The sequence below is a fragment of the Leucopleurus acutus genome, assembly GCF_964270905.1.
Source record: "Leucopleurus acutus genome assembly, chromosome: 3".
Taxonomy (NCBI): domain Eukaryota; kingdom Metazoa; phylum Chordata; class Mammalia; order Artiodactyla; family Delphinidae; genus Leucopleurus; species Leucopleurus acutus.
Window position 1 is genome coordinate 53,992,589 of NC_139145.1, and position 19,590 is coordinate 54,012,178.

At 41.3% G+C, this 19,590-nt stretch overlaps 1 protein-coding gene across 1 annotated transcript in view; it reads left to right on the top strand.

Moving 5' to 3' along the window:
* PRELID2 (PRELI domain containing 2) overlaps positions 1–19,590 on the top strand; it is an 88,387-nt gene that overhangs the window by 17,518 nt on the left and 51,279 nt on the right. The window contains exon 4 of the mRNA XM_082836006.1: positions 985–1,145. Within this exon, the coding sequence (XP_082692132.1) occupies positions 985–1,145 (161 nt within the window). The remainder of the gene's footprint in view (positions 1–984; positions 1,146–19,590) is intronic.

Consider the following 19,590-nt stretch of genomic DNA (forward strand, 5'->3'; position numbering starts at 1 on the left):
TTGAGCACTCTGGTGATTGTTGGAAAAAGGTGAGTGAAATTTTTAATCACATTGCTTTAACCGTAGAGGGATTATTGACAAGAGTCCTTTTAGAATCATTAGGAAATAGAGGAGAGTGTCTTGCTGCGTACTTTTAAAAATGTCTCCGTCTTTTCAACCTGGAAGTGATCCTGTGTGTGATATAAAACCCAGTGGGGCTCCTGCCGGTTAGCTTGCAAATTGCTTTGCTGTGCTGTATGTAGAAAACATGGCAGCTTCCATCACTTTCTTATCATGGATTAAGACTCTGTTGCTTTCTTTAGTGGAAAGAAGGCTGATATGACAATGAAAATGAACTTTCTTTTATTTTCCAGATAATAATATGTTGCAGTATGTGCAGCAAATTATTGCTGGCTTTTTCCCCAGAGTGTGTACCCTGCCTTTGCCCTGTATACATGCTTTGCATCTATTATTTAAAAAGGCATTCAACTTTGTCTTGTATCTCCATTCTTAAATAATTTAAGAACACCCTGACTTGTACAATTCTGCCTTTGTAGCTTTGCATGTTTCCTCCACCTAGGAAAGCATACATTTCTAGATATTGGGCAGAGTTTAAAATGAAGAAAATATTTTATCTGATACTGTCCTGCATGTGAGCCCATAAGTGGGCCCAATTAGAATCTGTCAATTTAAGAAGGCCATAACCAGCCCTAGAGGAGACACGAAGGAGGCTGATACTTTGCTTAGTGTTTAGCAGTTAGGGGAATCAGGCCAGGGACTATACAGGCTGTGTAAATCCTGGGCCATTTGCATGTCCTTACCAACATTTAGTAAGGTCATAGTGTGTTTGATTATCAAGGACTTAACCGCCATTGGTGAGTCATCATCCGTATATCAGGATCACTTGTCCTCTTAACTCCCTAAGACTAAAAGCAACTCTGGACACAGTCCTTATGTAGCTTGTTCCTCCTAAATTCAGAAAACCATCTTCTGTCTTTTGGACAGGTGAACATTTTAAAGGTACCTAATGTCCAGTTAGAAGAGGAATCATGGTTCAATCCTCAGGAAAGGAACATGGCTATAAGGAGTCACTGCCTTACGTGGACACAATATGCATCCATGAAGGAAGAGTCTGTCTTCCGGGAAAGTATAGAAAATCCAAATTGGTAAGATCACCTGTGTGTGTGTGTGTGTGTGTGTGCGCGCACGCGCATGTAGGTTGGGTGCGGGGAAGCACAAATGAGCACGCATATTAAAAAGCTATGATTCCATACTTATAACCTCTGTTTACAACTTACATAAATTATATACTATTAATTTTTAATCACACAAGTAATCAGTAAATAGATTTCCCTTTGGGGGAAAAATGACAGCCCAACTCCTTTCTGACTGTCCTATCCAATTTGGTGCCTTTTTGCCTTCTCCAGAGGCAGTGAGTGTTATCAGTGTATTGAGTATTCTTCCAGACCTTTAAGAGATACCTCTAGATACTCATAGAATCTGTATAGTATGGTTTTGATTATCTTTTTTACATACATGCTTTCGTTCTGTGTAAATCATTGTGCACTTATCTTTTTTGTTTAGTAGAATGTTTCTAAACTTTATCCAGTTGATGTCTGTAAAATCTAGCTTATTCCTTTGAACTGCTGCTAGTGTTCAATCCTATCATTATACTACATTCTATTTAGCTTTTTTCCTTTTGGACAGATGTTCAGATGGTTTCTAGTTACTCATATATATAAGCAGTACTGTAATATTTGTGAAGCGTACGATCCTTGTATATTCTATATGTGAATGTTTCTCTAAAGGAGAATTGATTTTATTATTGAAATATAGTTGACATACAGTATTATGTTAAAGGAGAATTTTTAGTTGTCAGGTTTATTGAGTTATTATTTACATACAAAATTTATTCTTCTTAGTGTACAATTCAATGAGTTTTGGCAAACACACACATATACAGTTGTGTAACCATTGCCACAATCAAGCTACAGAACACTTCAGGTAGATTTTAAAGAGCTATATGCCAGGATAATTCCATGAGGAAAGAGTATTCTTTTCAACAAATGGTGCTGGCACAATTGCATATCCACATTCAAAAGAACGAAGATGGACCTCTATCTCACACCAAATACAAAATTAACTCAAAATGGATCAAAGAACTAAATGAAAGAGTTAAGACTATAAAACTCTTAGGAAAAAACATAGGTGTAAATCTATGTGATCTTGGATAAGGCAGTAGTTTCTTAGATATGACACCAAAAGCCCAAGCAACAAAAGAAAAAAATAGGTAAAATTGACTTCATCAAAATGAAAAACTTTTGTGCTTCAAAGGACACTGTCAAGAAGGTGAAAAGACAGCCCAACAAATGGGAGAAACTATTTGCAAACTGTATAACTGATAAGGGTTTAGTATCCAGCATATGTAAAGGACTGTTACAACTCAGTAATAAAAAGACAACCCAATTAATAAATGGGCAAGGCATTTGAGTAGATATTTATCCAGAAAGGTATACAGATGACCAATAAGTACATGAAAAGATGCTCAACATCTTTAGTGTTTAGGAAAATGCAAATTGAAACCACATTGAGATACCGCTTCAAACCTGCCAGGATGGCTGTAATAAAAAAGAGACACAGTAACAAGCGTTGGAAAGGATGTGGAGAAATTGGAACCCTCGTACACTGCTGGTGGGAATGTAAATGGTGCAGCTGCTGTGGAAAACGGTTTTTCAGTGCCTCAAACAGTTAAATGTAGAGTTACCACTTGACCCAGCAATTCTACATTGTATTGAAAAAATCCACAAAAATTTGCAGGAATGTTCATAGCCCCATTATTTGTAATAGGCAGAATGTGGAAACAAGCCAAATGTCCTTCATCAGATGAATATATAACCAAATGTGGTATATCCATACAATGGAATATTATTCAGCCATAAAAAGAAATGGAGTAATGATTCATGTTACAATGTGGATGAAGCTTGGACACACTGTTTTCAGCGAAAGAAGCCAGTTACAAAAGACCATATATTGTTTGAGTCAGTTGATTTGAAATGTCCGTAACAGGCAGATCCGTAGGGACAGAAAGTAGATTAGTGGTTGCTATGGGCAAGGAGGACAGGAGAAGAGGGAGTAAACTGCTGATGGGTATGGAATTTCTCTTTGGGGTGATGAAAATATCCTGGAACTAGCGTTGATGGTTGCACACCTCTGAAAATACTAAGACCACTGAACTGTATACCTTAAAGGGGTGAATTTCATGGTATATGAATTATTCCTCGATAAAAGAAAGTTATGTGGCTGGTTCTCAGGACATGCATCTTTTAAGTTTATACAGATTCTGTCACCAATATATTAATAAGTTAATTTACACTCTCAGCAGCAGCACATGAAAGCTCATTTCCTACAATATTGCCAGGACTTAATATTAACATACTTTTTTATTTTTGCCAGTGTAATGGGTGAGAATGATTAATTCCTTTGAAATAGGTTTACAAACAAAAGCAAACTATAACAAGCACCACATGTTAATAGTGATTATTGCTGTGAACTGTGATTTCAGAGGATAATTTACTGTATGTTTTTCTGTTCTATATGGTTTGAGATTTTTATTTACCTGTCATTTTAAGGGAAATAAAGCCCTCAAACCCAAATAACTAAAAATCAGAAATCTAAAATCCGTCTGAAGCCCCATCACTTGTTCAAATCATTTCTGCTCCCCATAATTTTGGTCCTATAGTGATAATTCTAGAATGTTCCAGCAGCACACTGGGTGAGTATGAATGCCAAGTCTTATTATCGTCTGAGGTAGGCTTGCTCTGAACCACCCACTAGCTTTTTTCTTCTTAGTCTCCCACATGTCAAGAGCTTCACATAGAACATAGATGTTTAGGATTAACTATAAAAGTTGTGGGTAAAGAATAGAGCTTTTTTTCTTCTTTTTTTTGTAGAAGTAGTAAAAGGACAGAATTGGCTGATTTTATGCAAAAAGCACAGAAGTCTTTCATATACCTCATTTTAGCCTCATTTTATCAGCTACCTGGGCTGTCGGCTGGTCTGAAAAGCAGTACTAAACCTTCATCAGTTCTTTGTAAAATAATAACTGTCCTGGAGAATCCAAGAAAATGTCCTGCAGGACCTTTTTCCATTGTGTGTTTTTAAAATTATTTTTTAAATAGTCATTCTGATTTTGGAAAAAATGTTAAATGTATCTTGTAAAAAACACTAAATTCAGGGAAAAAGAAGCAATTTTCATCATCTAACAATAGTGTCTGTTTACATAAGTTTCTTGGTCCAATCCTAATGGCATTTAGATTGTTTCTGAATTTTTCCCTATTATGAAGAATGCTGTGATGAGATCCCTATGATTACATATTTCCTCACTTATTCAATGACCTTTTAAGGTCGATGGGACAGGTGGGATTTCTGGGTCAATTCAAAGGTTATGTGCATTTTATATTTTGATGCATATTACCAGATTCCTCTGTAAAAAAGTTCGACCAACTACACCTTTTCCTTTCTTTGGTTTGTTATGTTCCTGTCCTCTGCAAAACACTCTCTTTTTAATGATTGACACAGCAGGCCAGTATTTATTGGCTCCTATTATGTCAAGGTCAAAGCTAGATCCTTCACCTGAGGTGTTTTGAAGCTAAGGTTAAATAACTTACCCAATATGTGACCCCACCTTGAGCAAAGTGGTGACACAGGAATATGGACATTTTTAAAGGATGGACTGAATCTCAAGCTGTAGGTTGCTTTGGATTCCAGGTTATGGAGAATGGGTTTTGTTCTTCTGGCAACAAGCAGTCACACAAAGGTTTCTGAGCAGGGGATGATGTAATGACAGCTGTGATTTAGGCTCTGGGAAACTTATGTTTTCTTAGGTCTTGACATGGATTTAGAAAGGCATTTTAGGTGGACATTCTAAATGAGTGGGGAATCTTGGGGGGACATGAAAGAAAGGACCCATTATTATTTCCATTCCCCTCCTTTGCAGGGAATGTGAGAGTAAGGGCTATCCACTGCACCCAGAAGAGGAAATATGGACAATCTTTTTTTAAAGAAAAAAAAATGCTGTCACGGCTGCTGAGTCTAAAATTAGACCTTCAAGCTGTGTGTTGGTTAGCAGGTGTGGATGTGTGACGGGAAACCAGATGTCATTCTGTCCCTGTGCGTGACCCGTCGGCTCAGTGCAGGGATGGCCTGAAATGGGTTTCCCGTAGAATCTGGCCAAGCCTTGATCTGTGTCTCTTTACTAGATCCAGTTTTGGCTTTCTGCTGACGTCTCTGCAGTTGTGGCACCTTCTTGGGCAAGAGCTCCTTCGGTCTTTGTCTGTGTATCACACAGCTGGGTATTTCTAATGTGCTTTCTTCCTTTATTAACTTCATTGGACATTTTTTCTCTGCAGTTTTTATGGAATGGAGTTTACATCCTTTTCAGAAGCTAGAGTGATGTGATGTTTTGCAGTCATCTCAAATTTTCCAGAGTCCAGCTTGGCACTCCATGCCTCAGAGACGTCCTCCTATACTAGTTCTGTCCCTTCTCCTATACCCATCAGGCCACCTTCCACAGCAAATTACAGACACCCTGACTCAGGTGATTCCAGCCATCACTTATTTATGTTTACTAGGTGCCAGCCTCTGTTCTAAGTGCTTGATATATGTATGTATTATGTATTTGTGTATATATGAGTTTATATATATAAATTCATTTAATTCTCATAGCAACCCTATGAGGTTGGAACTATGATTATGCCCATTTTACAACTTGAGGCTTAGAGAAGTTAAGTAACTTACACTAGCTAAGATGGCCAGTAAGTGTCAGAGTCAGATTCAAACCCCAGGTGGTTTGGCTGCAGAATCTATGCTGCTGGCAATGACGCTGTCCTTCCTCTTAGTAAGGAGCTCTATTATCTCATAACCAAGTGGGGTACAGTTTCATAGTTGTTCTTTCGGCTCCACCTTTCCCTGTGTATCCAATTTTTTTTTTCAAGTCTGTTTAGTTCATGACTGCCAGCAGCAACTAGGGTAGCACACATACTTGTCCTCATTTAGTGAGGGAAAGAGACCTGTGAGATTGAGAGAACCCATCCCAACGAAGAGGGAAAAGTCCTTTCCCTGAATCTCTTTGCATCAGCCTCAATCACCTGGTACCTCGTGGACCAGTAAGAGTGATCAGAGGCTGATACCGGCTGACTGGCCCTCACCAGTCAGGATCTGCCCCTAGAGCTGGGGGTGGGATCCCTTCCCTCTGAAACACATGGGCTGCATGGGAGAGGGATGGGCACCTGGACACAAACACCACTAGAGTATAGTAAGAAGGACCACTGCATACTGGTTTTCCTCTTCAACATGGTACCCATTGTCTTTGTTATGCTTTGGAAGTGATAAATGCTACAGCAAGTGAATACAGGGATATCTCTGTACCAGTCATCGGGCCTCCCAAGGGACAGGAACCAGGAACTAAGGCAGTCTCACAGTCTCTTGTCTTTCCATACCTAGCTCAATTGTCCAAAATACAGATCTACTTCATTACACAGCCAGCCTGGCTCCTCCAGGCCCGTGCAGGGTCTCTCCTGTCCTGTGTCACAGTAACTGACTAGATTCTGGGGTTAGAAACCACCTCTGAAACCAAAATTATATGCCCTGGCACAATTTATTCCGCTTCTCTAAGCCTCAGTGTTCTCATCTGTATGATGGGGATGATATCCCTACCTTGGAGGGCTGTTGTGAGAATCAAATGAGTTGGTACATGCAGAGAGCTTAGAGCAGCACCTGCCCGTAGTTGTCAATAAATGTTATTGCTCAACATCGTGACTTACTGTTGCTGTCATCCTCATCTTCTTAAAAATTCACATGACTTTTGATTCTAATCCTAAGCATGTGCTATTTTAATACAGAAACAGTGTTTATGGTTATTTCCATCACGCCACAGGGAGATGTTCCACGTTGTGGTTTTGCATTCCCCTGGTTCACCGTCTCTGGGGGTATGAGCTTTTCAGTTCGAGAGTCATGGGAGTAGGAACACTTCTCTGTTAGTTCCAGAGTGAGGTCAAAGCGCTGGAGAGCATAGCCTGCAGGGCATGGATTGAATTCTCCTGGATTTGGGGTTCTCGGCACCTGCTATGACCAGGGCTGCTGTAGACCCAGGACTGACATGCGCTGTAGACCCAGGACTGACCCACGCAGTGCTCTGAGGAACTGACTGGGTTTCCAGAATCAGAGACGCTGGGGGCGAGGCACAGCATGGCTTTGGGACACTTGGGCCAAAGCAGAGAATAGAAAAATGAATCTTAATCTGAAATTAAAAAAATCAGAAGTCAGCTCTCGGGGAAACGTGCTTTATTTTTCTTTCTTTATTTATGTATTTTGCTGTGCCACGTAGCCTGCGGGATCTTCCCTGACCAGGGATCGAACCCCAGTCCCCTGCATTGGGAGCACTGAGTCTTAACCAATGGACTGCAAGGGAAGTCCTCTGCTTTGTTTATTATGTAGAGTAGGATACAAGCATTTACTCTTGGAAGTGGGGAAAGGAGTGCACTATTTTAGATTTTTCAGAATGAAAAGTCATGATTTCTGCCCTCTGAAACATTACTTTCCAAGATAAATGTATTAATTTCTTACTCTTCTGTGTTTGCTTCTAGACATTTTAATTTTTAAAAATTTTTAAACATCTTTATTGGAGTATAATTGCTTTACAATGGTGTGTTAGTTTCTGCTGTATAACAAAGTGAATCAGCTCTACATACACATATATCCCCATATCTCTTCCCTCTTGTGTCTCCCTCCCTCCCACCCTCCCTATCCCACCCATCTAGGAGGTCACAAAGCACTGAGCTGATATCCCTGTGCTATGCGGCTGCTTCCCACTAGCTATCGGTTTTACATTTGGTAGTGTATATATGTCCATGTCACTCGCTCACTTCGCCCCAGCTTACCCTTCCCCCTCCCTGTGTCCTCAAGTCTGTTCGCTAGTAGGTCTGTGTCTTTATTCCCATCCTGCCTCTAGGTTCTTCATGACCACTTTTTTTTTTTTTTAGATTCCATATATATGTGTTAGCATAGGGTATTTGTTTTTCTCTTTCTGACTTGCTTCACTCTGTATGACAGACTCTAGGTCCATCCACCTCACTATAAATAACTCAATTTCGTTTCTTTTTATGACTGAGGAATATTCCATTGTATATATGTGCCACATCTTCTTTTTCCATTCATCTGTCGATGGACACTTAGGTTGCTTCCATGTCCTGGCTGTTGTAAATAGAGCTGCAGTGAACATTTTGGTACATGACTCTTTTTGTATTATGGTTTTCTCAGGGTATATGCCCAGTAGTGGGATTGCTGGGTCATATGGTAGTTCTATTTTAGTTTTTTAAGGAACCTCCATACTGTTCTCCATAGTGGCTGTATCAATTTACATTCCCACCAACAGTGCAAGAGGGTTCGCTTTTCTCCACATCCTCTCCATCATTTATTGTTTGTAGATTTTTTGATGATGGTCATTCTGACTGGTGTGAGGTAATATCTCACTGTAGTTTTGATTTGCATTTCTCTAATGATTAATGATGTTGAGCATTCTTTCATGTGTTTATTGGCAATCTGTATATATTCTTTGAAGAAATATCTATTTAGGTCTTCTGCCCATTTTTGGATTGGGTTGTTTGTTTTGTTGATATTGAGCTGCATGAGCTGCTTGTAGATTTTGTAGATTAATCCTTGGTCAGTTGCTTCATTTGCAAATAGCTTCTCACATTTTGAGGGGTGTCTTTTCGTCTTGTTTATGGTTTTCTTTGCTGTGCAGAAGTTTTTAAGTTTCATTAGGTCCCGTTTGTTTATTTTTGTTTTTATTTCCATTTCTCTAGGAGGTGGGTCAAAAAGGATCTTTCTGTGATTTATGTCATAGAGTGTTCTGCCTGTGTTTTCCTCCAAGACTTTTACAGTGTCTGGCCTTATATTTAGGTCTTTAATCCATTTTGAGTTTATTTTTGTGTATGGTGTTAGGGAGCATTCTAATTTCATTCTTTTACATGTATCTGTCCAGTTTTCCCAGCACCAGTTATTGAAGAGGCTGTCTTTTCTCCATTGTATATTCTTGCCTCCTTAATCAAAAATAAGTTGACCGTATGTGTGTGAGTTTACCTCTGGGCTTTCTGTCCTGTTCCATTGATCTGTATTTCTGTTTTTGTGCCAGTACCATACTGTCTTGATTACTGTAGCTTTGTAGTATAGTCTGAAGTCAGGGAGCCTGACTCCTCCAGCTCCATTTTTCGTTCTCAAGATTGCTTTGACTATTCGGGGTCTTTTGTGTTTCCATACAAATTGTGAAATTTTTTGTTCTAGTTCTGTGAAAAATGCCATTGCTAGTTTGATAGGGATTGCATTGAATCTGTAGATTGCTTTGGGTAGTAGAGTCATTTTCACAGTGTTGATTCTTCCAATCCAGGAACATGGTATATCTCTCCATCTATTTGTATCATCTTTAATTTCTTTCATCAGTGTCTTATAGTTTTCTGTATACAGGTCTTTTGTCTCCTTAGGTAGGTTTATTCCTAGATACTTTATTCTTTTTGTTGCAATGGTAAATGGGAGTGTTTTCTTAATTTCTCTTTCAGATTTTTCATCATTTATATATAGGAATGCAAGAGATTTACATGCATTAATTTTGTATCCTGCTACTTTACCAAATTCATTGATTAGCTCTAGTAGTTTTCTGGTAGCATCTTTAGGATTTTCTATGTATAGTATCATGTCATCTGTGAACAGTGACAGCTTTACTTCTTCTTTTCTGATTTGGATTCCTTTTATTTCTTTTTCTTCTCTGATTGCTGTGGCTAAAACTTCCAAAACAATGTTAAATAGTGGTGAGAGTGGGCAACCTTGTCCTGTTCCTGATCTTAGTGGAAATGGTTTCAGTTTTTCACCATTGAAGATGATATTGGCTGTGGGTTTGTCATTATGACCTGTATTATGTTGAGGAAAGTTCTCTCTATCCCTACTTTCTGGAGGGTTTTTATCATAAATGGGTGTTGAATTTTGTCCACAGCTTTTTCTGTATCTACTGAGATGATCATGTGGTTTTTATTCTTCAGTTTGTTAATATGGTGTATCACATTGATTGATGTGCGTATATTGAAGAATCCTTGCATTCCTGAGATAAACCCCACTTGATCATGGTGTATGATCCTTTTAATGTGCTGTTGGATTCTGTTTGCTAGTATTTTGTTGACGAGTTTTGCATCTATGTTCGTCAGTGATATTGGCCTGTAGTTTTCTTTGTGACATCTTTGTCTGGTTTTGGTATCAGGCTGATGGTGGCCTCATAGAATGAGTTTGGGAGTGTTCCTCCCTCTGCTATATTTTGGAAGAGTTTGAGAAGGATAGGTGTTAGCTCTTCTCTAAATGTTTGATAGAATTCACTTGTGAAGCCATCTGTTCCTGGGGTTTTGTTTGTTGGAAGATTTTTAATCACAGTTTCAATTTCAGTGCTTGTGATTGGTCTGTTTATATTTTCTATTTCTTCCTGGTTCAGTCTTGGAAGGTTGTACTTTTTAAGAATTTGTCCATTTCTTCCAGGCTGTCCATTTTATTGGAATATAGTTGCTTGTAGTAATCTTTCACGATTCTTTGTATTTCTGCAGTGTCAGTTGTTACTTCTCCTTTTTCATTTCTAATTCTATTGATTTGAGTCTTCTCCCTTTTTTTCTTGATGAGTCAGGCTAATGGTTTATCAATTTTGTTTATCTTCTTAAAGAACCAGATTTTAGTTTTATTGATGTTTGCTCTCGTTTCCCTCATTTCTTTTTCATTTATTTCTGGTGTGATCTTTATGATTTCTTCCTTCTGCTAACTTTGGGTTTTTTTGTTCTTCTTTCTCTAATTGCTTTAGGTGTAAAGTTAGGTTGTTTATTTGAGATGTTTCTTGTTTCTTGAGGTAGGATTCTGTTGCTATAAACTTCCCTCTTAGAAATGCCTTTGCTGCATCCCATAGGTTTTGGGTCATTGTGTTTTCATTGTCATTTGTTTTAGGTATTTTTTGATTTCCTCTTGGATTTCTGCAGTGATCTCTTGGTTATTAAGTAATGTATTGTTTAGCCTCCATGTGTTTGTATTTTTTACAGATTTTTTCCTGTGATTGATATGTAGTGTCATAGTGTGTGGTTGGAAAGGATACTTCATATGATATGATCTCAGTTTTCTTAAATTTACCAAGGCTTGATTTGTGACCCAAGATATGATCTGTCCTGGAGAATGTTCCATGAGCACTTGAGAAGAAAGTGTATTCTGTTGTTTTTGGATGGAATGTCCTATAAATATCAGTTAAGTCCATCTTGTTTAATATATCATTTAAAGCTTGTGTTTCCTTATTTATTTGCATTTTGGATGATCTGTCCATTGGTGAAAGTGGGGTGTTAACGTCCCCTACTATGATTATGTTACTGTCGATTTCTGCCTTGCATTACTGTCGATTTCCCCTTTCATGGCTGTTAGCATTTGCCTTATGTATTGAGGTGCTCCTATGTTGGGTGCATAAATATTTACAATTGTTATTTATTCTTCTTGATTCTTGGCTTGATCCCTTGATCATTATGTAGTGTCCTTCTTTGTCTCTTGTAATAGTCTTTGTAACAAAGTCTATTTTTCTGATATGAGAATTGCTACTCCAGCTTTCTTTTGATTTCCATTTGCATGGAATATCTTTTTCCATCCCCTCACTTTCAGTCTGTATGTGTCCCTGGGTCTGAAGTGGGTCTCTTGTAGACAGCATATATACAGGTCTTGTTTTTGTATCCATTCAGCCAGTCTATGTCTTTCGGTTGGACCACTTAATCCATTTACATTTAAGGTAATTATTGATATGTATGTTCCTATTACCATTTACTTGTTTTGTGTTTGTTATTGTAGGTCTTTTCCTTCTCTTGTGTTTCCTGCCTAGAGAAGTTCCTTTAGCATTTGTTGTAAAGCTGATTTGGAGGTGCTGAATTCTCTTAGCTTTTCTTGTCTGTAAAGCTTTTAATTTCTCCATCAAATCTGAATGAGATCCTTGCTGGGTAGAGTAATCTTGGTTGTCAGTTTTTCCCTTTCATCGCCTTAAATGTGTCCTGCCACTCCCTTCTTGCTTGCAGTTTCTGCTGAAAGGTAAGCTGTTAACCTTATGGGGATTCCCTTGTATGTTATTTGTTGTTTTTCCCTTGCTGCTTTTAATATTTTTTCTTTGTATTTAATTTTTGATAGCTTGATTAATGTGTTTTGGTGTGTTTCTCCTTGGATTTATCCCTGTATGGGACTCTGTGCTTCCTGGACTTGATTAACTATTTCCTTTCCCATATTAGGGAAGTTTTCAACTATAATCTCTTCAAATATTTTCTCAGTCCCTTTCTTTTTCCCTTCTTCTTCTGGGACCCCTTTAATTTGAATCTTGTTGTGTTTAATGTTGTCCCAGAGGTCTCTGAGACTGTCCTCAATTCTTTTCATTCTTTTTTCTTTATTCTTCTCTGCGCTAGTTATTTCCACTAATTTATCCTCCAGGTCACTTATCCATTCTCCAGCCTCAGTTATTCTGCTATTGATTCCTTCTAAAGAATTTTTAAGTGTATTTACTGTGTCGTTCATCATTGTTTGTTTGCTCTTTAGTTTTTCTAGGTCCTTTTTAAACGTTTCTTATATTTTCTCCATTCTATTTCCAAGATTTTGGATCATCTTTACTATCATTACTCTGAATTCTGTTTCAGGTAGACTGCCTATTTCCTCTTCATTTGTTAGGTCTGGTGGGTATTTACCTTGCTCCTTCATCTGCTGTGTGTTTCTCATTTTTCTCATTTTGCTTAACTTACTAGTGTTTGGGGTTTCCTTTTCACAGGCTGCAGGTTCATAGTTCCCGCTGTTTTTGGTGTCTGTCCCCAGTGGCTAAGTTTGGTTCAGTGGGTTGTGTAGGCTTCCTGGTGGAGGGGACTGGTGCCTGTGTTCTGGTGGATGAGGCTGGGTCTTGTCTTTCTGGTGGGCAGGTCTGCGTCCGGTGGTGTGTTTTGGGATGTCTGTGACCTTATTATGTTTTTAGGCAGCCTCTATGCTAATGGGTGGGGTTGTGTTCCTGTCTTGCTAGTTGTTTGGTATAGGATGTCCAGCACTGTAGCTTGCTGGTTGTCGAGTGGAGCTGGGTCTTGCTGTTGAGATGGCGATCTCTGGGAGATTTTCGCCGTTTGATATTACGTGGAGCAGGGAGGTCTCTGGTGGCCCACTGTCCTGAACTCGGCTCTCCTACCTCAGGGGCACAGGTGTGACGCCCAGCCGGAGCAGCAAGACCCTGTCATCTACATGGCTCAGAATAAAAGGAAGAAGGAAGGAAGGAAGGAAGGAAGGAAGGGAGGAAGAAAGAAGAAAGAGAGTAAAATAAAATAAAGTTATTAAAATAAAAAATAATTATTAAAAATAAAAGTTGAAAAGTCATAAAAAAGAGAAAGAAAGAAGAGAGCAACCAAACCAAAAAACAAATCCACCAATGATAACAAGCACTAAAAGCTATCCTACGAAAAAATCCAAAAAAAAAAAAGAAAAACACGGACAGACAGAGCCCTAGGACAAATGGTAAAAGCAAAGCTGTACAGACAAAATCACACACAGAAGCATAATGTATATGCTTCCCTCACAAAAAGAGAAAAAGGAAAAAATATATATATCATTGCTCCCAAAGTCCACCTCCTCAATTTGGGATGATTCGTTGTCTATTCAGGTATTCCACAGTTGCCGGGTACATCAAGTTGATTGTGGGGATTTAATCCGCTGCTCCTGAGGCTGCTGGGAGAGATTTCCCTTTCTCTTCTTTGTTCGCCCAGCTCCTGGGGTTCACCTTTGGATTTGGCCCCGCCTCTGTGTGTAGGTTGCCTGAGAGCATCTGTTCTTCGCTCAGAGAGGACAGGGTTAAAGGAGCAGCTGATTCGGGGGCTCTGGCTCACTCAGGCCGGGGTAGAGGGAGGGGCACTGCGTGCGGGGCAAGCCTGCGGCGGCAGAGGCCGGCGTGACATTGCACCAGCCTGAGGCACGCCGTGCGTTCTCCCGGGAAGTTGTCCCTGGATCAGGGGACCCTGGCAGTGGCGGGCTGCACAGGCTACCGGGAGGGGGGTGTGGAGAGTGACCTGTGCTCGCACACAGGCTTCTTGGTGGCGGCAGCAGCAGCCTTAGTGTTTCATGCCCGTGTCTGCGGTCCACTCTGATAGCCGCGGCTTGCGCCCGTTCCTGGAGCTTGTTTAGGCGGTGCTCTGAATCCCCTTTCCTCTCGCATGCCGGAACAATGGTCTCTTGCCTCTTAGCCAGTTCCAGAGTTTTTCCCAGACTCCCTCCCAGCTAGTTGTGACGCACTAGCCCCCTTCATTCTGTGTTCATGCAGCCAACCCCAGTTCTTTCCCTTAGATCTGACCTCCGAAGCCCGAGCCTCAGCTCCCAGCCCCGCCCGCCCCCGTGGGTGAGCAGACAAGTCTCTCGGGTTGGTGAGTGCCGGTCGGCCCTGATCCTCTGTGCGGGAATCTCTCCGCTTTGCCCCCCGCACCCCTGTTGCTGAGCTGTCCTCCACGGCTCTGAAGCTCCCCCTCTCCGCCACCTGCAGTCTCTGCCTGCGAAGGGGCTTCCTATTGTGTGGAAACCTTTCCTCCTTCACAGCTCCCTCCCACTGGTGCAGGTCCCGTCCCTATTCTTTTGTGTCTGTTTTTTCTTTTTTCTTTTGCCTACCCAGGTACGTGGGGGAGTTTCTTGCCTTTTGGGAGGTCTGAGGTCTTCTGCCAGCGTTCAGTAGGTGTTCTGTAGGAGCTGTTCCACATGTAGATGTATTTCTGATGTATCTGTGGGGAGGAAGGTGATCTCCACATCTTACTCCTCCATCTTGAAGCTCCTCCTGCTTCTAGACTTTAAAATGTATTTATCTATCAGTCTTGGTTCTGTCCTAATAAATAGATTTTTATTGTACTATGTGGGAATGTAATTGATATGCACTGGATTTGGTTTTAATAACGTTTACTGTATCCAAGTTATGTAATTCTAAAAGATAATCATGTTGTAAAAGTATTTTCTTGGGCTTTGCTCTTTCACCATAACTGTGTGTGTTTTGGTGGTAAATAAAAACTGTTATCTTGAAGCAGGATTTAAATTATCACTGTCACTGGAGACTCATGCTGTTCATGAGGGCACAGAGCTGGGTTTTGCTTCTGAGTGACAAGACCATAATCCCATACTCAGCACTGAGCATCATGATGGCTCATGTCTTCACCTTTCCGTGTCTAAGAGCTTCTGCTTATCCATTGAGGCTTGCCAACCTTATTTCTGAGATTTGGAGATGTTCAGCCTGGTAGAATGTGGGTTAATAACATTGGTTATGTTGACTCAACATTTATAAGATATCAAAAGAAATCCTACCTGCAATATAGTAAAAGAAACAAAATAGCCAAAATCAAACTTTACACACAGATTAAATGACTCGGATGAGCAGCTGTTCTTAGTTCAGTAAGTTTTCGTCATCACTGAAGTGACTCATGAATATTCTTTGTTCTGTTAAATAAGGTATATAATATTTTTAATTTTTAAATTTCTGGATTAAAACATCCCAAGTCTCAAGTATTCATTTGGTGATTCACAAATAGTATTATTTGCCTGTTTCGAGGGACGAATGGTTGGGCATTTTTTGTTGGTGTTTGTTTTTTCCGTACTCTGATGTATTTTTTTCCCAGGAGCAAATTGGATAGTTTGGTGACTTGCATGCATTTGGCAGTAGCCTTTTTAGTTGACCTCCAAGCTTGTTTTCACTGAGGTATTAAAATATTCTGGCTTTGTCAACTTTACTTAGGAATGATTCCTAAGCCTCGATCATGATGATAAAGGTCTTGAAGGTGTTGTTATCTAATATCCTGAATAAAACCCACTGTATTCATCCCCAAACAGGATGCCCTGTGCTTATATTGACCTTCATTTCCCATGCACTAGTGGGTGATGAGATAATTAGCAGAACGTACTGCCAGTTATAGAACACGGAGCACCAGTGCCTTTTCTGTAAATATGGCAGTTGTCTGGGCAAGAGCCTTATTTTCCACTCAGTCAGAGTGCCCTACAAAGATAACGTTTGTGTCCATATAATCAGGGCCTTCTCTGCTTTTCCATCCTGTTGCACCCCTGCATCTGGCACAGTGCTGGGCTCACAGAGGAGGCTTCGTGGCCGTTTGTTGAATGAATAGCAGATTATGCTTCTTATGGGCTGAAAAGGGGACTGGCAGAAAGGGCACATGCAGATTGGGGAAGTCTGATAGGATTTGGTAGGAAGTTTGGTGTAGAGGGACTCTTGAACCCAGTAATATGGATACTTCTCTGCTGGTTTTCGCTGCTTGGTCGCTTACATGCTGTTGGACTCTGGGAGAAGGGATAAAGCTGGCCTGAGATCCCTCACAGAGTGGTGTGAAGATTTAATAAGATAATAAATGCCCTACACTTGGGGAGTATAAAGCACTAGATAATGTAGGTTGTTGTTGGAACTAATGGTGAATAAATGCTGTTTTCAAAGTGCCGTGTTTCCTTAAAGGTAACTAACTTTGACAAGTGGAGTAAGCTGTTTTATTGAAAATGGAGGTGATGATTGAACTGGAAACAATGATGTTTAGCCAAGAGAGCATTCTGTGCCATTTACAAGTAAGAGCTTTTGAAATATATTAGTGAATGCCTATTGATTTTTTTTTTTTTTCCTCTCCCATCCTCCTTTGCCCTTTGGTTTTCAGTTGTGTATTAGTGAAGGGTTGGGGGGAGTTTAAATGTGTGGGTTCATTGTGGTGATTCTATTTTTGTCGGCTTGGGCTGGCTCCTGGGAGTCAATATATTTAAAGTTTTCCCGGTGAATCTGTTGAGCCTCCAGATCTGGGAACCCTCGATAACTAATTAGTATCCTGTGGTTACAGTGGAAAGCAGACATACAGCTGTCACCCCTTTTGGAGCTCTGTTTTGTGCAAAGTTCCTGTTAATCTTATAAAGCATGACCAGTTGATAATCTGACTCTCCAGCAAACAGTAAACACTTCTTGGCAGAAACACCCTGCTGGAAAGTTTAGCAAAATTTGGATTAACTCTTCTGGAATCTCTTATGGAGCAGAGAAGCCAGTTTAATTTCCTTCCTTCCTTCCTTCCTTCCTCCCTTCCTCCCTTCCTTCCTCCCTTCCTTCCTCCCTTCCTTCCTTCCTTCCCTCCCTCCCTCCCTTCCTTCCTTCCTTCCTCCCTTCCTTCCTCCCTTCCTTCCTTCCTTCCCTCCCTCCCTTCCTTCCTTCCTTCCTTCCTCCCTTCCTTCCTTCCTTCCTTCCCTCCCTCCCTCCCTCCCTCCCTCCCTTCCTCCCTTCCTTCCTTCCTCCCTTCCTCCCTCCCTTCCTTCCTTCCTTCCTCCCTCCGTCCCTCCCTCCCTCCCTCCCTCCCTCCCTTCCTCCCTTCCTCCCTTCCTTCCTTCCTCCCTTCCTTCCTTCCTCCCTTCCTCCCTCCCTCCCTCCCTCCCTTCCTCCCTCCCTTCCTCCCTCCCTCCCTCCCTCCCTTCCTCCCTTCCTTCCTCCCTCCCTCCCTCCCTCCCTTCCTCCCTTCCTTCCTCCCTCCCTCCCTCCCTTCCTTCCTCTCTTCCTTCCTCCCTCTCTCCCTCCCTTCCTCCCTCCCTCCCTCCCTCCCTCCCTCCCTCCCTTCCTCCCTTCCTTCCTTCCTTCCTCCCTTCCTCCCTCCCTTCCTTCCTTCCTTCCTCCCTCCGTCCCTCCCTCCCTCCCTCCCTCCCTTCCTCCCTTCCTCCCTTCCTTCCTTCCTCCCTTCCTTCCTTCCTCCCTTCCTCCCTCCCTCCCTCCCTCCCTCCCTTCCTCCCTCCCTTCCTCCCTCCCTCCCTCCCTCCCTTCCTCCCTTCCTTCCTCCCTCCCTCCCTCCCTTCCTTCCTCTCTTCCTTCCTCCCTCTCTCCCTCCCTTCCTCCCTTCCTTCCTCCCTCCCTCCCTCCCTTCCTTCCTTCCTTCCTTCCTCTCTTTCTCTTATTTTTTTTCCTTTCTACTTTCTCCCTCCCCTCCCCTCCACCCTCCCCTTTCCTTCTCTTCCTCCATCCATCTCTAGTAAATAAAAAGTTTGGGTATTAAAAATTAGAATGTTTTACCAACCAAGAATCGATGCCATGCAGAAACCCTAACGGTCCTGGGACAGTAGCCAGGAGCCTGATGACCGTCCTCCCAGTGTAAGGGTCTGCCTCCTCCATCAGGTTGCAGGTCAGCGCCTGGGAGCTGTTCACCCTCTTTTTAATCAAGGCTAGTATTGGTAGCTAAGCAAAGAGATGGGAAAAAAATTGACCAGCTGAGTTCGTTTTCCTGGTTTGAATTCACAGCTACAGTTTGAGACATTTTCTGTGCTGGAGGTGGAGGCTGTTCCATTTCCTACGTGTCTGACCTCAAGAGAGGTGTCGTCTTGAGAGGAATCTAAGTGGTAATTCCTAGCTTGTTCTGTTTTATTCTCTGCTCTGCTCTGGGAAGACTCAACAGCCTCTTTTCTGAAGGTAGGAAAACCTTCTGGCCCTCACATACGTCCTGTTTGGATGAGTCTTGTTCCAAGTATTCTTTATTATCATGTTTAAAAAGAACGTTTCCTCTTTTTTTCACAAGTATTACATGTTCATTGTAGGACAGTTACAAGATACATTTAAGAAAAAACAATATATTCATGCCCTCTTCAGGTCAGTGCTGTTTCTAGGCAGTGACCCCAGAGGAAACAGTATTCTGACATCCATCTTTATAGATTAGTTTTGTCTCTTGTTGATCTTCACATGGAATGGAATCGTATAGTATGTATTCTGTCGTATCAGTTTTTTGTTGTCGTTGTTTTTTTGTTCGGCGTCGTGTCTAGGAGCTTCATCTTGTGTGTATCAGCAGTTTAGTTTGTTCTTCTCCCATTGCTGCGTAGCATTCCATGGTAGGAGCGTACTGCAGTTGCTACAATTTATTTACTCATTGGGCAGAATTTTGACAGACTCGGAATCATACTGTACATGGTATTCTGACTTTTACAATTTAACATTGCATTTGGGACTGTCTTTCCTTATTGAATATGTCATTTTAAAATGATTTTTAAAAATGTATTTATTGGATAAAATTATTCAAGTGTGTTTAATTATTGGGCATTGCATTATAGATAGTGATGTGATGAATATGTTTGTAGGCTAGTCTATGCCCTCATCTAAGATTTTTTGCTCAGAACCCATTGTTAGAGGTAGACGTTATGGGTCCAAGGGTTTGCACATATTTGAGGCTTTTATTAGGTATTGCTAAACTGAAGTATGTATTCCTCAGCATCTCATAAAACTTCCCAGGGACCTGGCAGTTGGCAGTGTTGTATAGACTTATGTTTGAAATGGGATCAGGAACAGCTACATAATTTGCAGCAGCCAGTGCAAAATGAAAATGCAGAGTCCCTGTTAAAAAATATGCGAAGGACTTCCCTGGTGGCGCAGTGGTTGAGAGTCCGCCTGCCGATGCAGGGGACACGGGTTCGTGTCCCAGTCCTGGAAGATCCCACATGCCATGGAGTGGCTGGGCCCGTGAGCCATGGCCGCTGAGCCTGCGCGTCCGGAGCCTGTGCTCCGCAACGGGA